At 40.4% G+C, this 19,779-nt stretch overlaps 1 protein-coding gene across 2 annotated transcripts in view; it reads left to right on the forward strand.

Annotated features, from left to right (window-relative positions):
- PIK3AP1 (phosphoinositide-3-kinase adaptor protein 1) overlaps positions 1-19,779 on the forward strand; it is a 42,658-nt gene that overhangs the window by 17,250 nt on the left and 5,629 nt on the right. For both annotated transcript variants that reach the window (XM_086899021.1, XM_086899022.1), the window contains 12 exons: positions 4,645-4,793; positions 5,637-5,781; positions 7,334-7,476; positions 8,632-8,764; positions 9,450-9,646; positions 11,866-12,055; positions 14,880-14,975; positions 15,513-15,692; positions 16,458-16,520; positions 17,172-17,377; positions 18,913-18,985; positions 19,322-19,477. In XM_086899021.1, coding sequence (XP_086755147.1) covers positions 4,645-4,793; positions 5,637-5,781; positions 7,334-7,476; positions 8,632-8,764; positions 9,450-9,646; positions 11,866-12,055; positions 14,880-14,975; positions 15,513-15,692; positions 16,458-16,520; positions 17,172-17,377; positions 18,913-18,985; positions 19,322-19,477 — 1,731 coding nt within the window. The remainder of the gene's footprint in view (positions 1-4,644; positions 4,794-5,636; positions 5,782-7,333; positions 7,477-8,631; positions 8,765-9,449; positions 9,647-11,865; positions 12,056-14,879; positions 14,976-15,512; positions 15,693-16,457; positions 16,521-17,171; positions 17,378-18,912; positions 18,986-19,321; positions 19,478-19,779) is intronic.

A 19,779-nucleotide genomic window follows, 5' to 3' on the forward strand; every position in this document is an offset into this window, starting at 1 on the left:
TAGTGGAAGTGAACTATTCCAGCCTCTCTTGCTTGAGATTTTGGTCATGCACTAAATGTCTGTTGTCTGCATGGCCAGAACCCTGCTTCTTCCTCAATGTCTTCCCTATCTGTGTCCTGTTCCTGTGCTCCCCAGCTAGCTCTTTAGGTTTATACACTTGATCCAGTCACAAATTGACACTAGACCTGCAAGAACCTTAGTAAAACTTGACATTGTAAAATACACCTTGTTTCCTTGGTGAAGGACGAGAAATACTTTATTGTTGTTTCAAGCTTTACACGACATATGAAACATGACTATGCTCTTTGTAGAATTGAAAATCTGTTTGTAGGTGCTGTGCTTGTAGATGAGCTATTGGGGTGAGGGGTTTGGAGAGACGGGGCAGATGTCCCATACTTTTTTTGATTCTGTATGGGCCACTTTACAAAGTCTTAAATTTTCCTGTGTTTTGTTCTTCTCACTTGCTGTTTTTCTGCATGCTTCTCTCCACTCAGTGGAAACTGGAAGTGTTGCTACAGTATCACCCAGTTCTGAGGGTTTATCACAAGGTGTTTCTCTGATGCGCATTTATCTCGTTGGTAAAGGAGGGGCTCTGATGTTAGCGTGATGAAAGATAACTTTCCCTGCTTTCCCTGACTACTTGTCAGTACTTTGTCTGACTCTTGCAAAGGCAGCTGGAGTTGCTTTGGGGGACTTAGTATCCTTGTTAGTACTTGGGAAAGGGTACTGGCCAGTTGCAAGCTTCAGGTAAAAGCAAGAGCTCTCTTTGAGGGTCTTCCCTCTTGCTCTAAGCATAATGAAGTGAAAGTCTGAGGCCTTGTGAGAGCTAATTGTCTCAACTGATTGATGGACAGAATGGGAGGCATTTACAAATGTCAGAGAGGGGCTGGTCTGCACACACAGAACTTAGAGACAAGCTGTTTAATATCTGGGTGACAGAGTGCTCTGGACTGACTGCTGAGTTCTTCCAAGCACTCACATGTCCTGTGGTGTAAGGGCTGACTTGTGAGAAACCACAGCTGTCGGCTCCATGCCGATAGCCCTCCAGCTTTGCCAGGAGGAAATGGATGATAGGGCAAGCTGTGTGTGCGCTACAGCAGCAGGTCAAAATAACTGGCTGCTTCATATGAGTTTCTGAATCTGCTAAATGGCTTTTGAAGTACATGTCCCTGGGCTTTTCCCTGGGGTGAGTGTCTGCAGGACAGCTGTGCAGGAAGCCCAGCAGGGCAGGCAAGAGGGGCATGAGGCTGCTGTCAGCAGTTCAGCTGCTGTTGTGTCCTGGAGGGGGGAATGTTCTTCAAGGGGAAATGTGGTTGGGTTTCTTGGACCGCATCTCCTCCCCTTGCTGCTGTTCTCACAAGTATTTCACAGACTGTCAAGTGAGGCCTGAGGTAGCCTCTGTTTAAAAGGGAACAGAAAAGAGCCTCTTACAACCACGAGTGTTGACCTACAGCACATGATCATGGAGAAGCTTAATTCAGGTATTCACTTAACTCTAATGAGTGTTGATCTCCTCAGTGATGGCCTCTCTAGGCTGGCTATTATTGCAATGTTATAACTGCTGAATCTGTATATGCAAATAGGTTGTCATTACTCAAGAATCTTAGTGCATGGGAAACCTGCTCTAACAATGCTTTAGAGCATGGATATTATCAAATGTAATGGGATGATTTCCTTTTCCAGTGCTTGCATGTTCATGTGTCAGTCACTAACACATGACTGGAACTTGCAAGATGAATCATAGGATCATCTCACTGCTTATGTGGGAATTTGATACTTCGCAATTTCAGTATTTTCTGAATGAAAAAACAAATGAATAATTCATACCTGAAACTCTGAGTGCCAGTTCCTTCAGTTATTAATCCAGTTACTGATTAACATTGCGCGCTTCTTCCTGTATTACCTAACAGCTCTTTGTTCACATGACCTCCAGGCAGTCAATTCTGTTACAAGAATGCAGAAGTGCAATACCAGAACTTCTTAAAAGCTCTCATTATTCTTTATTCTGTAAGTTGTTTCTATTATCAAACAACACTGTTAAAACAGAAAGACCAGAGGGCTTGTTCTCTCTTGCCCTGCCATTTATCCTTGCTTGCTGTGTGTGTTGTAACTATGATCCAGAGCTTTGGTTTGATTTTTCTCCAGGAACTATATGTTCTCAAGGACCACTTGTTGGCCAAGTGAGGTAAAAATTACCATAGTAGTGATTCTGCATTGGGCTGGGGATGGAGCCCTGTGGATCAGGATGCTGGCAAGCGTCCATTTGTGTGTACATTGCAGGAACATCAATGTGTTGCTGTGTTTTGGTCATTGTCTCTCTCATCTGCTGTGAGCTTAGACTTTCTGATTTAGTCATATTGGAAGTAACCAACAGAGATTACAGAGACCCTATTCTAGTAACAGTTACCTCTTCTCCCCCAAAAGATATGGCATCTAGCTCTGCATAAACTGAACACCTGAATTGATAGCTGACATATAAGGGAGGGATGTGGGACCAGTGCTTTTTCTCCTGTAGGCAGAAGGGCTGCCTGGCACTCCCAGGTGAAAGTAGTCTATTTTTCTCTAAGAGAAAGGTTCCCAAAATGGTTCTTGCAGTTGATGACTTTGAACAGTATTGATTGAAATACTGAGTTAAGGAGTATAATGCCTCTGTTAATTTTCTCTAATACTTGGTACCAGTCTGAAAATCCCAAAGACCTCCAGTACAGCCTTCAGCCTTGCGTCAAAGCAGTTGCTTAGTAAAATCTTCAGATTTGGTCCAGTATTAAAATCTGTTTGCTAAATTACATGTACTGTTCTAGGTTTGTTTCAGAAACATTGATATCAGTGGTCATGCCTTACTTGAACCTCCGAGTTGCAAATTTTTGGCTCTATTCTTTCTACAGCAAACATTAAAGCAGCAATCTACTTGTACTCAAGAGAGTAGGCTTATTTGCCATGTGGGGAGATTCACATACTTCGTAAAGTGTGTGTGCACCACAGTTTGTGAAAAACATTTCAGCTGAATGATTTGTTAAAGTTTCATGGCTTAAAACTTGTCTCCTGAGAGCAAGGTTCATTTAATATAATTCCTAAAATCCCATTTAAATGTACTGAAAATACCTTTTAAAGAATTGTGTGACAAAGGACTTCAAGTATCCCAAGTTCAAGTCTCTGGTGGTAATAATAATAATAATAACAATAATAATGAAATCTACATTAAAATTCCTGACTGACTTCTGTTTGAAACTAGGAAGACATGAACTCCTAATGATGGCCCACTTATAGTTATTTTGGCTCTCTTGGTTTGTGGAAAATTGATGTACTTGGAGACTGGGGCATTCTGAATGAAATCTGAATTCTTGGCAGCTTCTCCCTATGGATGCCACAGGTTTGGCAGCACAATACATCACTTAGGTCTTTCTCATCAGGACTGAGCATTTTAAATGGAATATTTCTTATTAATATAAGAACAATGACAGTCCAAGTCTGAGATTTTATCTGGTAAGTAATTTGTACTACTCTTTACAGATGTATTTTATAATTAGTAAATAACACGTAAGTTCCAAAATGTTGTCTTAAATCCTTGAGTGCTTCACAGGCTTACAAAGTTTGGGAAATTCTGACTACAGGAGATTGTTTTAAGAAGTCATGACAGTCTTCTGACAAAATTGAGTTAGTGACTTTCACCTTGTGTTCTGGGAGATGGGGAGGCAGGAATGGTGTGAATCATGTGAATCAAGAGGTAGAAGCTAGCTAAAAAAGTGTTCTGTACTAAGTAGCTACGTACTTGTCTTTTGTTTCCTTTCTCTAGCTGAGAAAAGTATTTCCTGGCAGGGATAAGTAATCTGTTTTCATTCTGGCTAGGTTTTTTTCAGGCAGTAGTATCAGTTTTTGTTTATTTGTTTGCACTTCTGTCAATATCCATGATGGTTTTGGGAAATGAGAGTGAGAACATTGTTTTGTACACATGCATCGTAGGCTTATATGTGCTTATTCTGCTCTTGATTCTGTTTACGTAAAATGCTGTTACTTTTCAATGCAAAGGTTCTGGTACTTTTCGATTTCACTCTTGTATAGATACTGGAGTTTATGGTTCTTGCTCAACGAACAGAACCTCTTTAAACTACTATTATGTTTTATTTTTTTGATGCAATAGTGAGCTTGGGAGTTGGGGTAAGCAGCATTGAGAAAACTAACGATGCTACTGAAATGACAGAGACATTGGTTTTCATGTTTTACTTTAGGAATGTAACACTAAAGGCTGCTGCCTATCCTACAGTGTATTTAGAGCACTGCTTGAGTCAGATGAGTTCAGATACTGGTCATTCTTATATTAGACATTCACATGCTAATTTTCCTGTCTAACATGAGGGGAGTATCCAGCTCAGCAGAGAGTGCTACTGTTGTTCCGTAAGCATATTCAGTGCTACTCTACTGCTTTTATGTCTTTGTGAGTTTCCCCATTGAATCCACTTAAGGGAAAAAAGGAGGAAACTGTAGTTTCCCTTTCTTCAACTAGTTCCCCTTTTCTGAGCATTACTTTGAGCGGAATTGCAAGTTCCACCCCACCACTTTCATGGCTGTTTTTCAGGATGGATGTGTGTGATAAGCATTTTCAGCTAAGGGGAGTGATGCAACAGAACTCTCTATACTTTATTTTAGATTCAGGCTGTGACTCTGTGACTGATACAGAAACAGAAGACGAGAAGAATCCAGCTGACTCCCACAGACTTGCCATGAGTGAAGAACATGAATCATCCAAGAGCACTGGGGACCGTCCATTGGTGCAGCCCAACCGCATACAATGTGGGGTACTGTATGTCCACTCCTTGAGCTGTGTTCTTACTGTGAGCTGGTGCAACTCATCATGCTGCTTTGTAATGGTCAGCTTTACAGGCCTGGAAATTAGTCCTGAATTATTCTTCTGTCACCTTCCTGCTCAGCTGCCTATCCTCCATGTCTCTTCTTTCATGGACTTGGCTCTCTTGGCCCAGGAGTAGCTTGGTAATGTGCAGTGCTTAGAGCTGTCCAGGCTGTGGTGTCACTTAATGACTGTCTCATTAACATAGCTGTTTGGCTTGGGTGCTGTGAGGTTCACACTCTTCCCTTCCTCTGTTCTGGTGGAAAGTGCAGTAAGCTGACTCTAATGAACTTACTAACTCCACACCCAGCATCCAGTCTAATATGACAATTGTGGTGCATGCATTGCAAGTGACCCTGAAAAGCTTGGATCATGGCTTCTTGTCTGAAAACCAGCACTTTTTAGTATAGCATATCCTCAGATGGAAAGAATCCAAGTTTCTTCTTTTTGTTTCTGTTTAGAATGCGGCTGTGCTGCTTAAGGGAAGAGATGGTTTGAGTTGAAAGGAAATAATTTTACAAATCTAGCCCTAATCAGTTTATAAATCTATCTAATAAATCTGGAAGTCTATCAGTTTAATGCTACCAGTATAGATACCAGTATCTATACTGGTACAAGCTGTAGCAGAAGTCATCTGCCCTGTTAGTCTGTGACTGGAAGATGCTCCTCAAAACCATTCAAAATTGTGAAAATGATAGATGGTAATTGATATGTTAGTTGCAATGAGAACAAAATCCCTAGAAAATGGACTTAAGTGTCTTTGTTTTGTGTGTTGTAATGCCTTTCGTCTTAGGTGCAGACAACAGTTTATATTATCATGAAATGTAAACTAGATGGTGAAATGAAAACTGAAGTTGAATTTTCTCCAGAGAATGCATCCTCTGTGCGTGTGCTGGCTGAGATGGAGAATGAATACACAATCTCTGTGAAGGCTCCAAGTAAGATGGACTGAGATTTTTTTTTTCCCTTCCCTCTCCTTACCCATTGCTTCATTTCTATCTCAACCTATCTGTCCTGAGAACTGCCAGGGGGATAAAGGGATTGCAATGCATAAAATCTTGAGTCCAGGAAATCTTGAACTTGCATTCTCACCCATGATACTTTTGATGAGGAACTGAGAGAGACTGCTGCTTGTGGGCTTTGTTTTCCCTCCAGCAACAGTAGTGTTGCAGGGACACCTTGGTGGGAGTTCTGAGAAGGGAGATTGCAGCTTGTGGAGCACTTTGAACTTAGTTGTGTGTTATGACCACCGTATTAGCATTGGCAGGGCACCAAGAGAGAAGGTAAGTGCCGGTAAATAATTACATGACTATAACGGCATGTGTTTAATGTGTAGTGATCTCTGTGATCATAGCTGAAACTATTTATTCTGGCTTGCTTTTTAATTTAGATATGTTCTGTCACTCTAAATATTTACATTTACAAAACTGAAGGTTGTCTAAATTTTAGGTTCACTGAACTTTAAAGGCATGATTTCAGACCCTTAAAGATTGATATTATTTTCCCAGCATTATTTTATTTATTCTACTTTGGTCTGACCTGTTGAAGAGTCATTCTGCCATTCTCTCTGAGAATAGAGACTAATAGTCATTATAGCAACTACCACAAAGTCAGTGAAGTGGGTTGATTTAAAGAAGGTGATCTCATGAACATATAAAGGCTTAATTTAATCTGTCTTAAGTCAAGAGTTATGATATAAACACTGACCTGGAAACTAACTTGTACTTTGAATTATAAACATGGCCTTCACATTGATGGAGTGTACAATGTAAGCTCTGAAGTTTCTAAGAGTAAGATGAATAATTTTAATTCCTTTATGTTATTAACTGTTTTATCATCTCCTGAGTTGTTAACAGGGAAAGACTATTTTTAGTGGGATTCAAATTACCTGTGTTTCAAAGAGAAAGTTCAGACTTATAAATGCATACTAGACAAAACATCAAGAAGCTCCAAGGTGCAGGTAGAAAATAACCCTGTGCATGGGTAAAGTTGCAAAGCTGAAATTCCTTTTAATTTATTTTATTCAGAGACTAGTTAGGCTAACAGAGGTTGCAAAATCTCTAGTAACTTTTCTGATTTCTCTCCTTCCCCAGCTCCTTTGTATTTGTGGTATGGCTTTATGGACAGCTCCAGGGAAGCCAGGGGTGGAGAGGTGTGAGGCTTTCTAGTTCAAGGCGGAGTACTTTTAGCATTAGTGATCCAGTCTACTGCTAGCAGAGGACCTGGCAGGTTATGTGCATTGACATAGCTATAAAGAAGGTAGTTCCAAAGTACTTTCCTACCTGGTGTTTCAAGATCATGACTCTTTTTCCTATTAATGAAAATTCCTGAATTTTCATTAATTCAAGACATCATAATTGATTATATAGTAAAAACTGTTTTGATACCCATCTGGCAGTCTATCCAAACTCCTCCTGTCCTCTCAGAATATCATGCAATCTCATGCCCATTGTTCATGCTAATGGTGATTTTTGCTCTTTCTTTTCAAAGATTTAACCTCTGGGACAGTGCCCCTGAAGATATATTCAGGGGACTTGATGGTGGGAGAAACAAGTGTCACTTACCATACTGACATGGAGGAAATCAGCAATCTGTTGGCAAATGCAGCCAACCCTGTACAGTTCATGTGCCAGGTAAGGACTTCAGCAAACAGCTGCTTTGGAAACCAGCTCTTTCAGAGGCTAGACAAGTAGGCATAAGCAAAAGTGCTTACCATGAAGTAGCTCTTCTGAAATGAAGAAATGCAAGGTTATTTAGGGATTTTCACCTAACTCTAATATCCCCTTTTATTGAAAGCATGGATGTTTTTTCTATCTCTGGAGCACATAGCTGCCTAAGGTGATTCAGGTTATCAAACTAAGAAAAAAAATGTGGTCAATCAACAGCCACATTTAGACCTTGATGACTTCAAAAGATTGGAATGACAGAAGTTGATATAACAGAAAGTACCACAAAGAAATAAATTGTTTTGGAATTTGCACCTAGGGGTTATTAAAAAAAAAAAAAAAGTAAATAGTAGAAATGATTCCTATTAGCTGGAGGAAGCAGAGTAGCATAAAACAATATGTTGATTCTTAACACTTAGTTTTTCAATACAACCACTCAGTTTTCCTATTCTGTTTTCTTCAGTTGGGGTAGCTGAACCCTATTAGAGAGGTAAAGCTTGCACAAGGAAGTTTTCTGCTATGTTGCCCTGTTGCCTGTGTGTTCCTGATCCCATGATCTGCCATGTAATGGAAGCTTACAGAGTAGGCATACAGAGTAGTCTTGTTAGTTACCAATATACCTGGGGCAGGGGAGCTGTGTTTCCCTTGCTTTTCAGTTCAAGTTGTGGAGCAGTTGGTACTGGCTGATGCCTCTGCTTGGGGAATATGTCTGCTTCCCAGTGGTAAAGAACCCATTCAAAAGCCAAACCCAGAGCATGTACCAGAACAATTCAAAATGGACTAGTGTATAATTATAGCAGGAGTGACATTTCATTGGAACAGCTTCAAGAGTAAGTGTATGTACCTGCCAAGAAAGTAGGAACCAAGTTTTCTGTGCTCCCTGTTGTATGAATTTCTCATTGCACTCTGTCTTGTGGAGTATACAGTTCTCATCTATTGAGCTTGATGATAACTGTTTCTGCATCAGGAAGCTATCCAAGTTCTTTGTTTGATGTGAACATTTTTACCTTCTGCGTGCCTACTGTTTTCTGATTGTGTTAAATAATAAAAACACCATATAAATCTCACCTTAACTGAATCTCCAGACTCAACCAAACAAAAGTGCTTTCCATTTATCTGTAGGCCTTTAAAATTGTGCCATATAGCATAGAAGCCCTGGACAAACTGTTGACTGAGTCACTCAAGAAGAACATTCCTGCCAGTGGTCTACACCTGTTTGGAATCAACCAGCTGGAAGAAGAAGATATGACAGCAAGTAAGTTTAGAGTCTTGGTTTATTTTCATATTTTCTTTGTATCAGTTGTTTTACCTTGACACACCTTAACGCTGCAGTGTGTGGTACTTGCTGTCTCAAAAACCTTGGATCTCAGCCAGAAAGCTTAATTTCTGATGGTATCTATAGAAAGGAGATTGCCATTTGAGTCAGGTGACCCTTTTTTTATTACATGTATCATTCTTACGTCCCTGCACTGTGGCAGATGCTGCTAGGTAGACAGCTTCAAACCAGAGTGAAAAGATGTTTCTCAAATGTCTCCCAGGTTTTCTGCTTTGTTCTTCTCTGTCTCATGTGCCATTTCTCCACAGCCCAGTCCTTTTCCCCAAACCCCATAACTCTGAGATATGCAGTGGGCACTGAGAAGTTGGGTTGGTATGCTGTCTTTTTGTAATTATGGTGTAAGAAGCCCTTACAAGTCTGTGATCCTACATACCTCTAAGCTATTACAGCACCATATTCCCCACTAAAAGGTTATAGGACTTAAGCCTGGAGATGCACAAGCTAATTTGTGCAGTTAGCTTGATTTTGAAACCATATATATATATATTTTTTCAGCGATTTCACAGCTGCTTTGGTTTCTGTGTTTGCTGTGTCTGTTTCTCACCTACTGGATCTGTTGCTACCAGAGAAAATCTTACGTGCTAATGGGCTCCTGTTCTCACAGATCAGAGGGATGAAGAGTTGCCAACACTGCTTCACTTCTCTGCAAGATATGGGCTGAAGAACCTTACTGCCTTGCTGCTTACATGCCCTGGAGCACTGCAGGCCTACAGCGTAGCCAACAAGTATGGCCACTATCCAAACACCATAGCAGAAAAGCATGGCTTTAAGGATCTCCGCCAATTCATTGATGAATATGTGGTAAGAGGAAGCTGAGCAGCCTTCTGCCTTGTCCCACACCTGGTGTAGCTCTGTCACCAGCTTGGCACTTAGTGTTGCTTCAGCAAGAGTGTTGGGGTAGTAAAGTGTGTTGTGGTAGGGTGTAGAGCACAGGCATCCAGCCACACTGAAAGCTTTCAGGCTGGAGGGTTAATTGTGTCTCTGGAGCCAGGGAAGTTCCTGGGGCTATTGCACAGAGCAAGTAAGATGGAAGCAGAGACTGTCATGCTGGCTTCCATTCCTCCACGCATCTGATGAAGTTTCTGCAGGGGTGTAGCTGGTGCCAAGTGTACTCTTCTAGTTCTGATCTTGGGAAAAGAGCCTCTTCATCCAGCTTATTTTAGGGAGTAATAGGAGAACAGAAAATGTTTGGGAAGATACAATTTGAGGTGCTTTCTTATTAGTTGTAGTATGGTCAGGATTGCTTACAAGCTCATTCACAGCTGATCTGTGTAGTCTGCCTGTTTCAGGTGATAGCCATTTCTCCTTGCATTGGTATAGTTGTCCATTCCCTATTTGTTCTTTCAGGGATCCAAGCTGACAATTCATTTCTCTTTGAGCTAACCCCACCCCCAGAAAACAGAACTCTGACTTTTCCAGATTATGACACAGACCTGACTCCAGCTGCACTAAGCAATAGTTTCTGTGCAGTACTTGGGTAGGCATAGAGTTTCTCCTTTTGTTTCAGTTTGAGCTGTTTCTGGCCTGTATGCTTCAAAATAAAAAGGAAGTCCTTGACTCAGGTCACATGAATTCTACTTGCCTTTGCTTTAGGTTGAAAAGTTGTGTTTAATTTTCCTTAACATTGTCTAAATGCTGGGTGATAGATCTTTCTGCTTTAGAGTGGTTCTGCCTGCCAGTTACTGTAGTATTTAAGCTGTATTTTAGGAGGCATGGATAGTTCCTGGACTTGGGCCTTGCTTCTTGAATTTATACATTAGAGATAAATAAAAGTAATTCCATATACTGAGATCAGGAGGGCTGCAGAAACTGTAAATTGTGTGATCAAAATCTTTGCATCGGGGTAAGTGAGAGATGTGCATAAAGTCCTTCCAGCCTCTCATTGCAGTACTGTGCTCCTCCTATATTCTCTCCACCAGCACAGTGACAGAGCTGTGTTAAGAGCAGGTCCTCCTTAGCGACCATCAAGCTTCAGTGCAGCACAGAACAAAGCACACTAATCATCTGCAACAGTGTGACCACTGCAAGTGACCACTATCACCAGTAGTATGGGTGTCTGAAAATCACAGTAAACCCATTTACTCACCTAATTTTCTCTCTGACAAAGGTTCCTCTGCACCTCTGTAAGAATAGTTTGTTGCATGAACTGCTGGCCTGACCCATTTTGACTGCAGAAGGAAGCATTTGTAGACAGCTTTGACACACAATCCACCCTGTGGATTGAGGGCCCATGAGTCGACATTTGTGGATGGAAGAGTATCTTGTTGTATTGCGGCTGTTAAGATGGCTGTGCTTGTGACATAATTGGAATTTGGGAAGGAGGATGGGATGAAGCTTTACATTTTGCTTCCTTGTGTGTGATTTGGTGAAGCTCTGCCTTCCCACCATGGTCTATGTTGTAAATGCATAAGAAAGCATTCTGCTCTCCTGGAAATCAGGAGTTGCCTGTATTACATGAACTGCTGCCTGCTATGAGGTTTCCTGTTAATATCACAGAAAGGGGTCTATGTGCTCCCACTCTGGGTGTCACATGCTGCTGCTAATGCCAAGAAACTGAAACTAAATCTACATCAAAGCTAAAACTTTGCTATTTTGCAGGTGCTCTGTATGTGATAAGATTTCCGCCTTATGGTTAGCTATGCGTGCCCCAAAATAGCCTTTGACAAACATTTGTATTTTTAGAATGAGCTGTGCTTATGTTCTGGGAGTTTGCAGACATTGGGTAGGACATGAATGTGATGGAGTGAGAGGCTGTAATGGCTACTCAGAATGTGTCAGCAGCCCTTGTTTCAGGTCTGTTACTTATTAATACAACATAGATCTCAAAAGTTTGTCCCAGATAGCTGTAGTGGGGATTTAAGTCACTTGAGAAACCTTAATCTTTGGGAATGAGCTGTCTTCAGAGTTTTTTTCCATCATTGATGAAAAAGCGAGGTATCTTTTGCTTGTTTTTATTCTCTAGACTATTTATTTAAAAGAGACTTGATTTTTTTTTTTTTCTTGCCCTCTTTCTTCTCCAGGAAACTGCAGATATGCTCAAGAGTCACATTAAGGAAGAGCTGATGCAAGGCGAGGAGGATGAGTCTGTTTATGAGTCCATGGCTCATCTGTCCACTGATCTGTTAATGAAATGTTCCTTGAATCCAGGCTCCGATGAAGAGCTTTATGAATCCATGGCTGGATTTGCCCCCGGTGCCCCAGAAGATCTTTGTATGTATATTCATAGAATTACAGAATCATGGGAAGGTTTGGGTTAGAAGGTACCTCTAAAGATCACCTAGTCCAAGCCCTCTGCAATGGGCAGAGGCATCTTTAGATCAGATTGCTCAGAGACCTGTCTCTCTTACACATAGCAGTGCCTCACTTACAGCTTTTCTGCTCTCACCACAAGGAAACTATACTGCAGTTCTGACATTGGCTGACTGATAAAATTGCTCTAAACCTTTTTTTAATTACTAGTGTAAAAGATCAAGAGCTATTTCTTCAGTGTTTCAAGGACTCCTTGAACCCTGAGCAAATAAATTAACATATGGAAATGAGACCAAATTTTCTACCATGTCCTGCTTTTTCCTCCTGAGGACTGGGTACCTAGGAACATTATGACACTGACAGCTAAAAAACTAAATAAACACTATGTAAGATGTGATTTTACTGACAACTGGGAAACTGAAAAACAAGAGCTAAGGTTCTAGCTCAACAACTTGAGAGCAAAAGAAAGTGAACATCTAGAAATATGTGTACCCAAAAGATTATAAATGAAAAAATCATTATTATAATCTTCTTGGCTTATTGCTAAAAATAAAGAGCTAATTCTGATAAATATGCATATGTTTAACCTTTTCATTATTGCATTGATATTCAGTGAGGCCAATTGAAAATATCAGATTAAGTACCTATGTTAAGCAATTGTAAATTTGCTGTTCTTATTCACCTGTTTGGTCTGACTCCATCCCACTGATCTGTTTTATGATTCCCATAATGAGCATCAAATTTAGCTTCTTTTATTTTAAGTACCTCCTTAAGGTACTTAAGGACTTCTAGTGTTTCTGCAGTTTCTAAGTTTACTGCTTCAGGGAAAAGGCTTTCTTTTTGAAACACTTGTGTTTATGGGCTATATTTGTCTTGGGCTGTTTTTCTCCTCTTTTCAATTAAATGATACTATAAAACACATTTTTGTTGATTATGGAGTCCAGATAACTGTGTTGGTTCTTTCCTTGAAATCATAAACTCTTTCCTGCTAAGTGTTGTTGGCCACTGCAGGGATGGTTTTGCTATCAAGACCAGGATTATTCTGCCTTCAGGTGGAGATAAGCAGTAAATCAGGCTGGACTTGTATGGAACAAAGCTGCTTTTGTTTGCAGTAATGAAAGTTAGAGTTTCTAGATGCTTGGTAGGTCTGCCTGTCATCAGTGCACTTCTGAATGGGGTTGATTCACTAAGCCTGTGGAGGGTTAAGAAACAAGCTCAACACTACTAAACCAAACTTCCCTTCTTCCAGGCCTGAAATGCCCAGATCTCCCAGAAACTATGCACAGAATTTTCCTGGAAATTGAGCTCCCTTTAATTTAGCACTTTTGAACTGGACTCTGAAAAGCCTCTCTTTCCTGCTTCTTACGGACTTCTTGTGTGTTGCCTTTACACACAAAGCTCTGCTGCCTTCTATTCAGGAGTCTTTTATTCAAATTCTCTGTTTTCCTTACCTGGTCTGTTAGCCTTTGCCGGAAGAATATTAAAAAGTTTGTCTGAACAGTGCTTAAAATCTACCTATATTGTAACAGATAAGTTTAAATTGGCACAGTTCTCAGCACTTAGATTGATTCTCTCAAACTGAAAGTGTTTCAATATTATTTAGAATACCAGCATACAGGCAAACCCTCCTGTGAATCAGAATGAAATTAATGGGAGTGCTGGCTGGTTTAGAGCTGCCATCACAAATAAAGGATTTAAGCTTTTGTACTTGAAGGTTTGTGAGGATGGTTCACTAGAAAATCATAATTAATTTCTCTTGAAGTGCTTTTTCTAGGAATTACCCTAATGTGAGTAGATATGGCTGTGGTGTAGAGGATAATACCAGGGCTATTTTAGGTGTAGTCATACTGTGGCAGTGTACCCCTTTATTGTGATCAAGATGTGCTTCCACCACAGTTTTTCCAAAGCTGATCAAAGGAAGGTTAGATACCACAAGAACAATTTTTCTGGCAGGAATTTGTTTGAGAATAAGGTAACAGAGGACTCGAGCCACTGTAATGAGTTAAAACTATTTCATATTCTTACATGTAACCCAAACTATCTAGTTTACATAGGAGTAGATCTATGACATAGAAATAGATATGCCTCAAAAATTCACTTATATCAATAAGCCTCAGCAGCCCATTTATATCTCTTGTTTTTAAGATCATAGGAACATGCTTACCTAACATTTTCTTTTCATTTTAAGATTAGTTTTAGCATACAATGAGGTTGATCTTTTTCTTTAAAATCAGAATTCTTTATGTCAAAATGCTGAATTCACAAAGCACCTTACTGTTTGCTGTCAGTCTTTCCTCAATACTGAATTGTCATCTGACCCTCCAAACACTTTCCAGATCTAAGTAATTAACTCAGCCAACTATTTTGACTTTATTCCAATAAATAAAACAAACTATGTGTCATGGGAAAATTACCTTTAATGTCTTGTTTTTCAAAGTCACACGGTTTCCTCTCAGGAGCACTCTACAGAGACCAAAACTTTCACCTGGCCAATGCACACTCAAAAATAGCCAAAACTCAGTGCCTGCTTGAAACCTAGTCAGAACTTCTCAGTAGCATTTTTGATCATCCTCAAGTGCAAGCATCAGGCAGCTGGAAAAAAATTGAGCAGTATAGACTGAACATAGCAACTTAGAAGCCTTTTTTGAGGAAAACATCTGGTCATTTGCCCAGCTTCTTTGTTTGTCGCCATAAAGTAAAGGTCCAGTTTATTATATCACATTACATCATTCCATGTATTGAATGATATAATTAACAGGTGCATCTTTCTGGGGATTTCTTTCAGATGTAGAGATGCTTCAATCCAAACCAGACACTGCAGTTTCTGGAGATGAAGTTTCTATAACTACAAAAGACTCGATGCTCCGCAAGTTTTTAGAAGGTGAGACCTATTTTGAGGGAAGGATGGCAGTAGCACAGTTAAAGCAATTAAATTGAACCTGAGATTTCTTCATGAACTCTTAGGGGATAGAAGGTAGTCCACTATTTGCTTTTTTTCAGAGAAAGGACTAGTTCTCTGTAGTACTGTGTAGACCATCACACATAGCTTTTGGAAACCATTGTTCTGTTTGATTTGTTCACTATTAAAGTATGTTAATTAACTGAAATTAATTAAATAACTGTTTCTCAAATTCTTAAAGAGGGTTAGGAGATTTTTCACTATTTCTTCAAAACAGATGTTACAGGCATAGTGGCAAACTGTTACATGCTACTAGATGTTAATGACTTTATCAAGTCCTGTCATGAAGGTCTTTGTTACATTTAAGGTACTGCAAAAGTGGATGGTTTTGGCTGTGAAATAGCCAACTTGGTAAGAATGTGGTACATAATGCATCACATTCAGGGATGATTCACACGAGGGAATCAGTGTTCAGTGAAGTGGCCAGGCTGCTTTCTGACAAACTCTGCTCTGTTGTAGGTGGTAGCATGGATGTGCCAGATTCTGAGGAAGGAGGTCACGAGCAGTATGGTGAAGATGTGTACTACTCCGTGGAACAAGACCCTTTTCCACAGGAAATGGCTAACAGGCCTCCAGTTCCTGTTCCAAGACCAGAATCTAGCTCTCCACAGCCAGACAATGAGCTGTACATCTCCAAAAGTGAGTTGGTTGCCAGTGGAAATGGAGACCAGTTAACTGTAGAATGGCACTGACATGGGCTCCAGTTGCCAAATAAATGCCAGGATCCCTGGATTATTTGACTCTGGAATTAGGTTGCCTTTGGGATCCAATTCCATATCTGTTTATTCATCTTTTACCTACCCTGAAAATGTGGGGATGTTATATCCCAAGATCTTGGCCTAAGCTTGCTCTTCATGAAAGCAGTAGCATGACAGATTACCCCCAAATGGTATAAACAAATCCAACTAAATAAGAAAGATCCTGATATTATAAGGACATGATCAGGCCAATAAATTGAGACATTGCTGATCTGTAATGGTATCATTGATTCAACTGCATTTGTACAGGACATGATTTTATACCTCAATGCCTCCCTCTGAGGTGGGGTTTTATTGAAATTGAAGAAGATTGTTCTTCTTAGTTCATTAGGTAGCTTTGGAAATCTTGATCATATATTGTGGACATTCTAACAAGAACCACAATGACATTTGAGTGAGTAATTTCAGTGACTTCTTCCCACTGTGACAGGACTATGGAGGATTTTCTCTTAGATTTCTCTTAGAGGTGGTTGAGGTCAATAGAAAGGGAATTCTACTGTACAAATCTTTATTTTTTTTCAATGGGCTTAGAAGGGCAATAGAAGCTGTGATGAGGTGCAGAATTGTGTATGCTTGCCATATTCACCCTTTCTATTTCTGTCTTCATGAGATGCATTTCAGTATCTAAAGAATGTTTCTTTTGCAGTTTTTGCACAGAAGGCTCAAAGACCTGAGAATCTTTATGTCCCTAGAGGAAGGGTTAAGAAAGGTAAGGCAGAAGTTCACCCTGAAAGTCCTGTCAGTAATCCAGAAGCAGATCTGTTACGGTAGCTCCATTTGTGTGAAATATGACAGAACAGAATGTTTTGCAAAGCTCTGGGGGTAACAGTCCTCTATGAATGACCCAGTCTTTTTGACCTTTTGTGACACTGGGAACTTTTATAAGTGCAGAGTATGAGGGGAGCACATCTCACGTCTTGGGAACTCTTCTTTCTATTACAGCTGAGTTAGAAAATGGCAACATCAGTAAAATTAGTATTCGGTTTCTGGGCTTAAACTACATAGATTATCTAGATAGAGTCTAGCTTTGTGACTGTTAAGGTACAAGCTCTCTCCTGTGAATTGCTGAGGAAGCAACACACTTTAAGGAATATGTTTTATGCTCTTTACTTAAATTACATTTTTAAGAGCAGAGCTTATCCCTGGGATATATTTGTATAAAGGCTACCTCTCAGCTGGGCTTTTAGACCTGACAAATAGTAGAATGACCTAAGAAGAAAACACTTCTTAGGTAGTCTGCATGACTTTTTTCTTTTTTTTTTAATGTCTGCTGGGTCAAGAGTGCTTGATCTCTTTGTATTCAGTGAAGAAGGTAGATGCTACAAGATTAATAATATTTTTGCTGGTGTTCTCTCTTCAGAGACAATAGTGAGGCCTGTAAGGGACCTGTCTCAATCAAGTATTTATGATCCATTTGCTGGAATGAAAACCCCAGGTCAGCGGCAGCTGATTACATTACAGGAGCAAGTGAAAATGGGCATGCTCACTGTGGATGAAGCTGTACTTCATTTTAAGGAGTGGCAACTGAACCAGAAAAAGAGATCAGAATCATTCCGGTTCCAGCAGGTACAGACTTACACTACTGTTTAAGAAATACAGCTGTCTCTCTAGGTAGATGTCACAAGCTTCTCAGTGTGGGTACATTTTTTTCCTGATTGGAGCAGGAAGACAGCTAACATAGTTCCCCAGCCAGCAGAGCTCTTTCCTGACATGGGGTAGCTGTTGTCAGTAAGCAGCAATTGGTTTTACAGATCTGTTTGTCTTGCAGTAATATTGTCAGTCTTTGAAGATCTGTATACAAGGAATTGGGTCAAATCCAGTTGGCTAAATCACCTTTCTGGAGGTCACCTAGCACCTACCTGGTGGCAGGAGACTTCTGTGATGAACATGTAATTTGTTGGTTCTCATCCATTTCAGATCAGTGATGATTCTCTGTTCCAGATGGTGTATTGGCTGTCAAGTCCTCGTTAGTAGATGATCTGATTTCTCCAATTGTTTGTTGATAGCTGCAGGACTGTTCTTTGCAGCTGCACAAGGTCTAGCAACGGCTCTTAGTAAAAGCAGAATGTTTGGGTGGCTTAAGAGAAAGAGGGAGTAATTTTATTGGCAGCAGTGACATAATGACTAGTGGAACTATTAGTTACAGTTGAAAATTTTCATTTTCAAGTTAGAGTGAGGCTCCCTCTTTAAAACCACTGGCTGCTTCTTTTGGAGCCTTTTGTTCATGCTGTGGCAGTCTGGTCTCCAGTGGATGAGGTTTTGGAAGTTGTCAGAACAAAGGCAAGGCTTTTCTCCTCCTGGTTCTCACTCGGAAAGGTCCTCTCTACCCAGAAATAGTCAGAGGAGTCCCTTCTTCCACCACAGAAGAGCACAGTGCTACTTAAGTAAATTGCTGTAGAAGAGACAAAGTGGCATGCTCTGTGCCCCATGCCATGAGCAGCTTTCAAAGTCTCTGCTCTGAATTTTGCTTCATGGTACAGCAGTTGCTTCATCTGCTTTTTCTACCTGTCCAGGTGTCCTAGTCTCAGATCTGTACATATTTCCCTGCTGAAAAAGTTGTCTTTTTTTCTCCCTACCTTTTTGTACTGTAAGGTGTAATATGCTGCCACACAATGGTGAAGAGTCTTTGCTCCCAGTTACATTTCTTCCCTGGGGATATCCTGAATTCTAAGTTGTACTCACACTCTGGGATGCATGGCGACCTTTCCTGTCCTTGTAGCCAGAATTCATTAGTACAGAAAGGATTGTGCAGTTACTTGATTGTGGGTCTTGTTTATGTGCCAGTGTCACAGTGCAAACAGAAAATACAGGGAGTTCTAAACCCAGTCTGCTGCTTATCTGCAACTGCCCATGAGTATGTGAACTTGACCTTAACATACATAATGAACATCAGAAAAAAGCTGGCTTCTGAAAGACACACATGGGTTTCTGAAAGGAATAGATTAAAACCTGTTGACATGGTTTGGACATCAGCCAGGTCTAGCAAGCTTTGTTACAGCTTGCCTGCAAAGTTAGCTAAAATATAATACTGGTTTTTGTCAGAAAGCTTCTCATCTTCCTTCATCCAAAGCCCTGAATAGAATATCTTGTGATGTTTCTAGGAAAATCTGAAACGTCTACGAGACAGCATAACCAGGAGGCAAATGGAGAAGCAAAAAAAAGACAAAAGTGCAGGTAAAAGTCTTTGATTCTGATATTCTCTGGTAATGAAGCAGCTGACCATATTAACATGCTCTTCAGGCAGTAGTGTGTCAGTGTGTATTGTGGTTCTGTGATATTTTAATATACACATCCATGTGCCAGTTGGCAAAAACTTAGGGAAGCTGCTTTGCTCCTTCCTTTCACAGCCAAGAAAAGGATGCTCACATCTGTGGAGTGTATCTTGATTCATTCATGTAAAGTTATGATTATCCTTATGCAATTGTGTTTAACTCTGTCCTTAAGTGCAGAACTGTCTCTTGGAGGCTGTAATTGCATAGACCTTTCTGAGCTGTTAATTTTCCCTTCCAGATTTGGAAATTACAGTACCCATTCGACATTCTCTTAATACTTTGGGGAAGCCAGAATGTGGAATATATGAATATACCCCCAGGAAAAATGTTTTTCCACAAAAAAAGGAGTTAAAACGAGGAGACTGGAAAACAGAAAGCACATCCAGCACAACAAGTAAGCAAGTTCTGAGTGTCAGCATCCCTGCAGGAAAGCTGGATGGAACACACTTCCCATGCCTGACCCTGGAGTTAACCCAGGGGACAGGATTTCTGTTCTTGAATCCCAGCACTGACAATGCCACCTCAAATCTTGCATGTCTCAGGCCAGCTGTTCTCAAAAATGTAAAAGCAAGTCCAGGTGTGCATCAAGTGGTTTGGGCATCTTTTGTCTGTATCTCTGCAGGAGGAGAACCTGAAAGCTGAGCTTAAGATGCTCTTGAGCCTTCCCAGGGAAAGCACACCACCTGTCTTCAGTTA

This window comes from Cyanistes caeruleus, chromosome 8 (genome assembly GCF_971803275.1).
Source record: "Cyanistes caeruleus chromosome 8, bCyaCae1.hap1.1, whole genome shotgun sequence".
Classification (NCBI taxonomy): Eukaryota; Metazoa; Chordata; class Aves; order Passeriformes; family Paridae; genus Cyanistes; species Cyanistes caeruleus.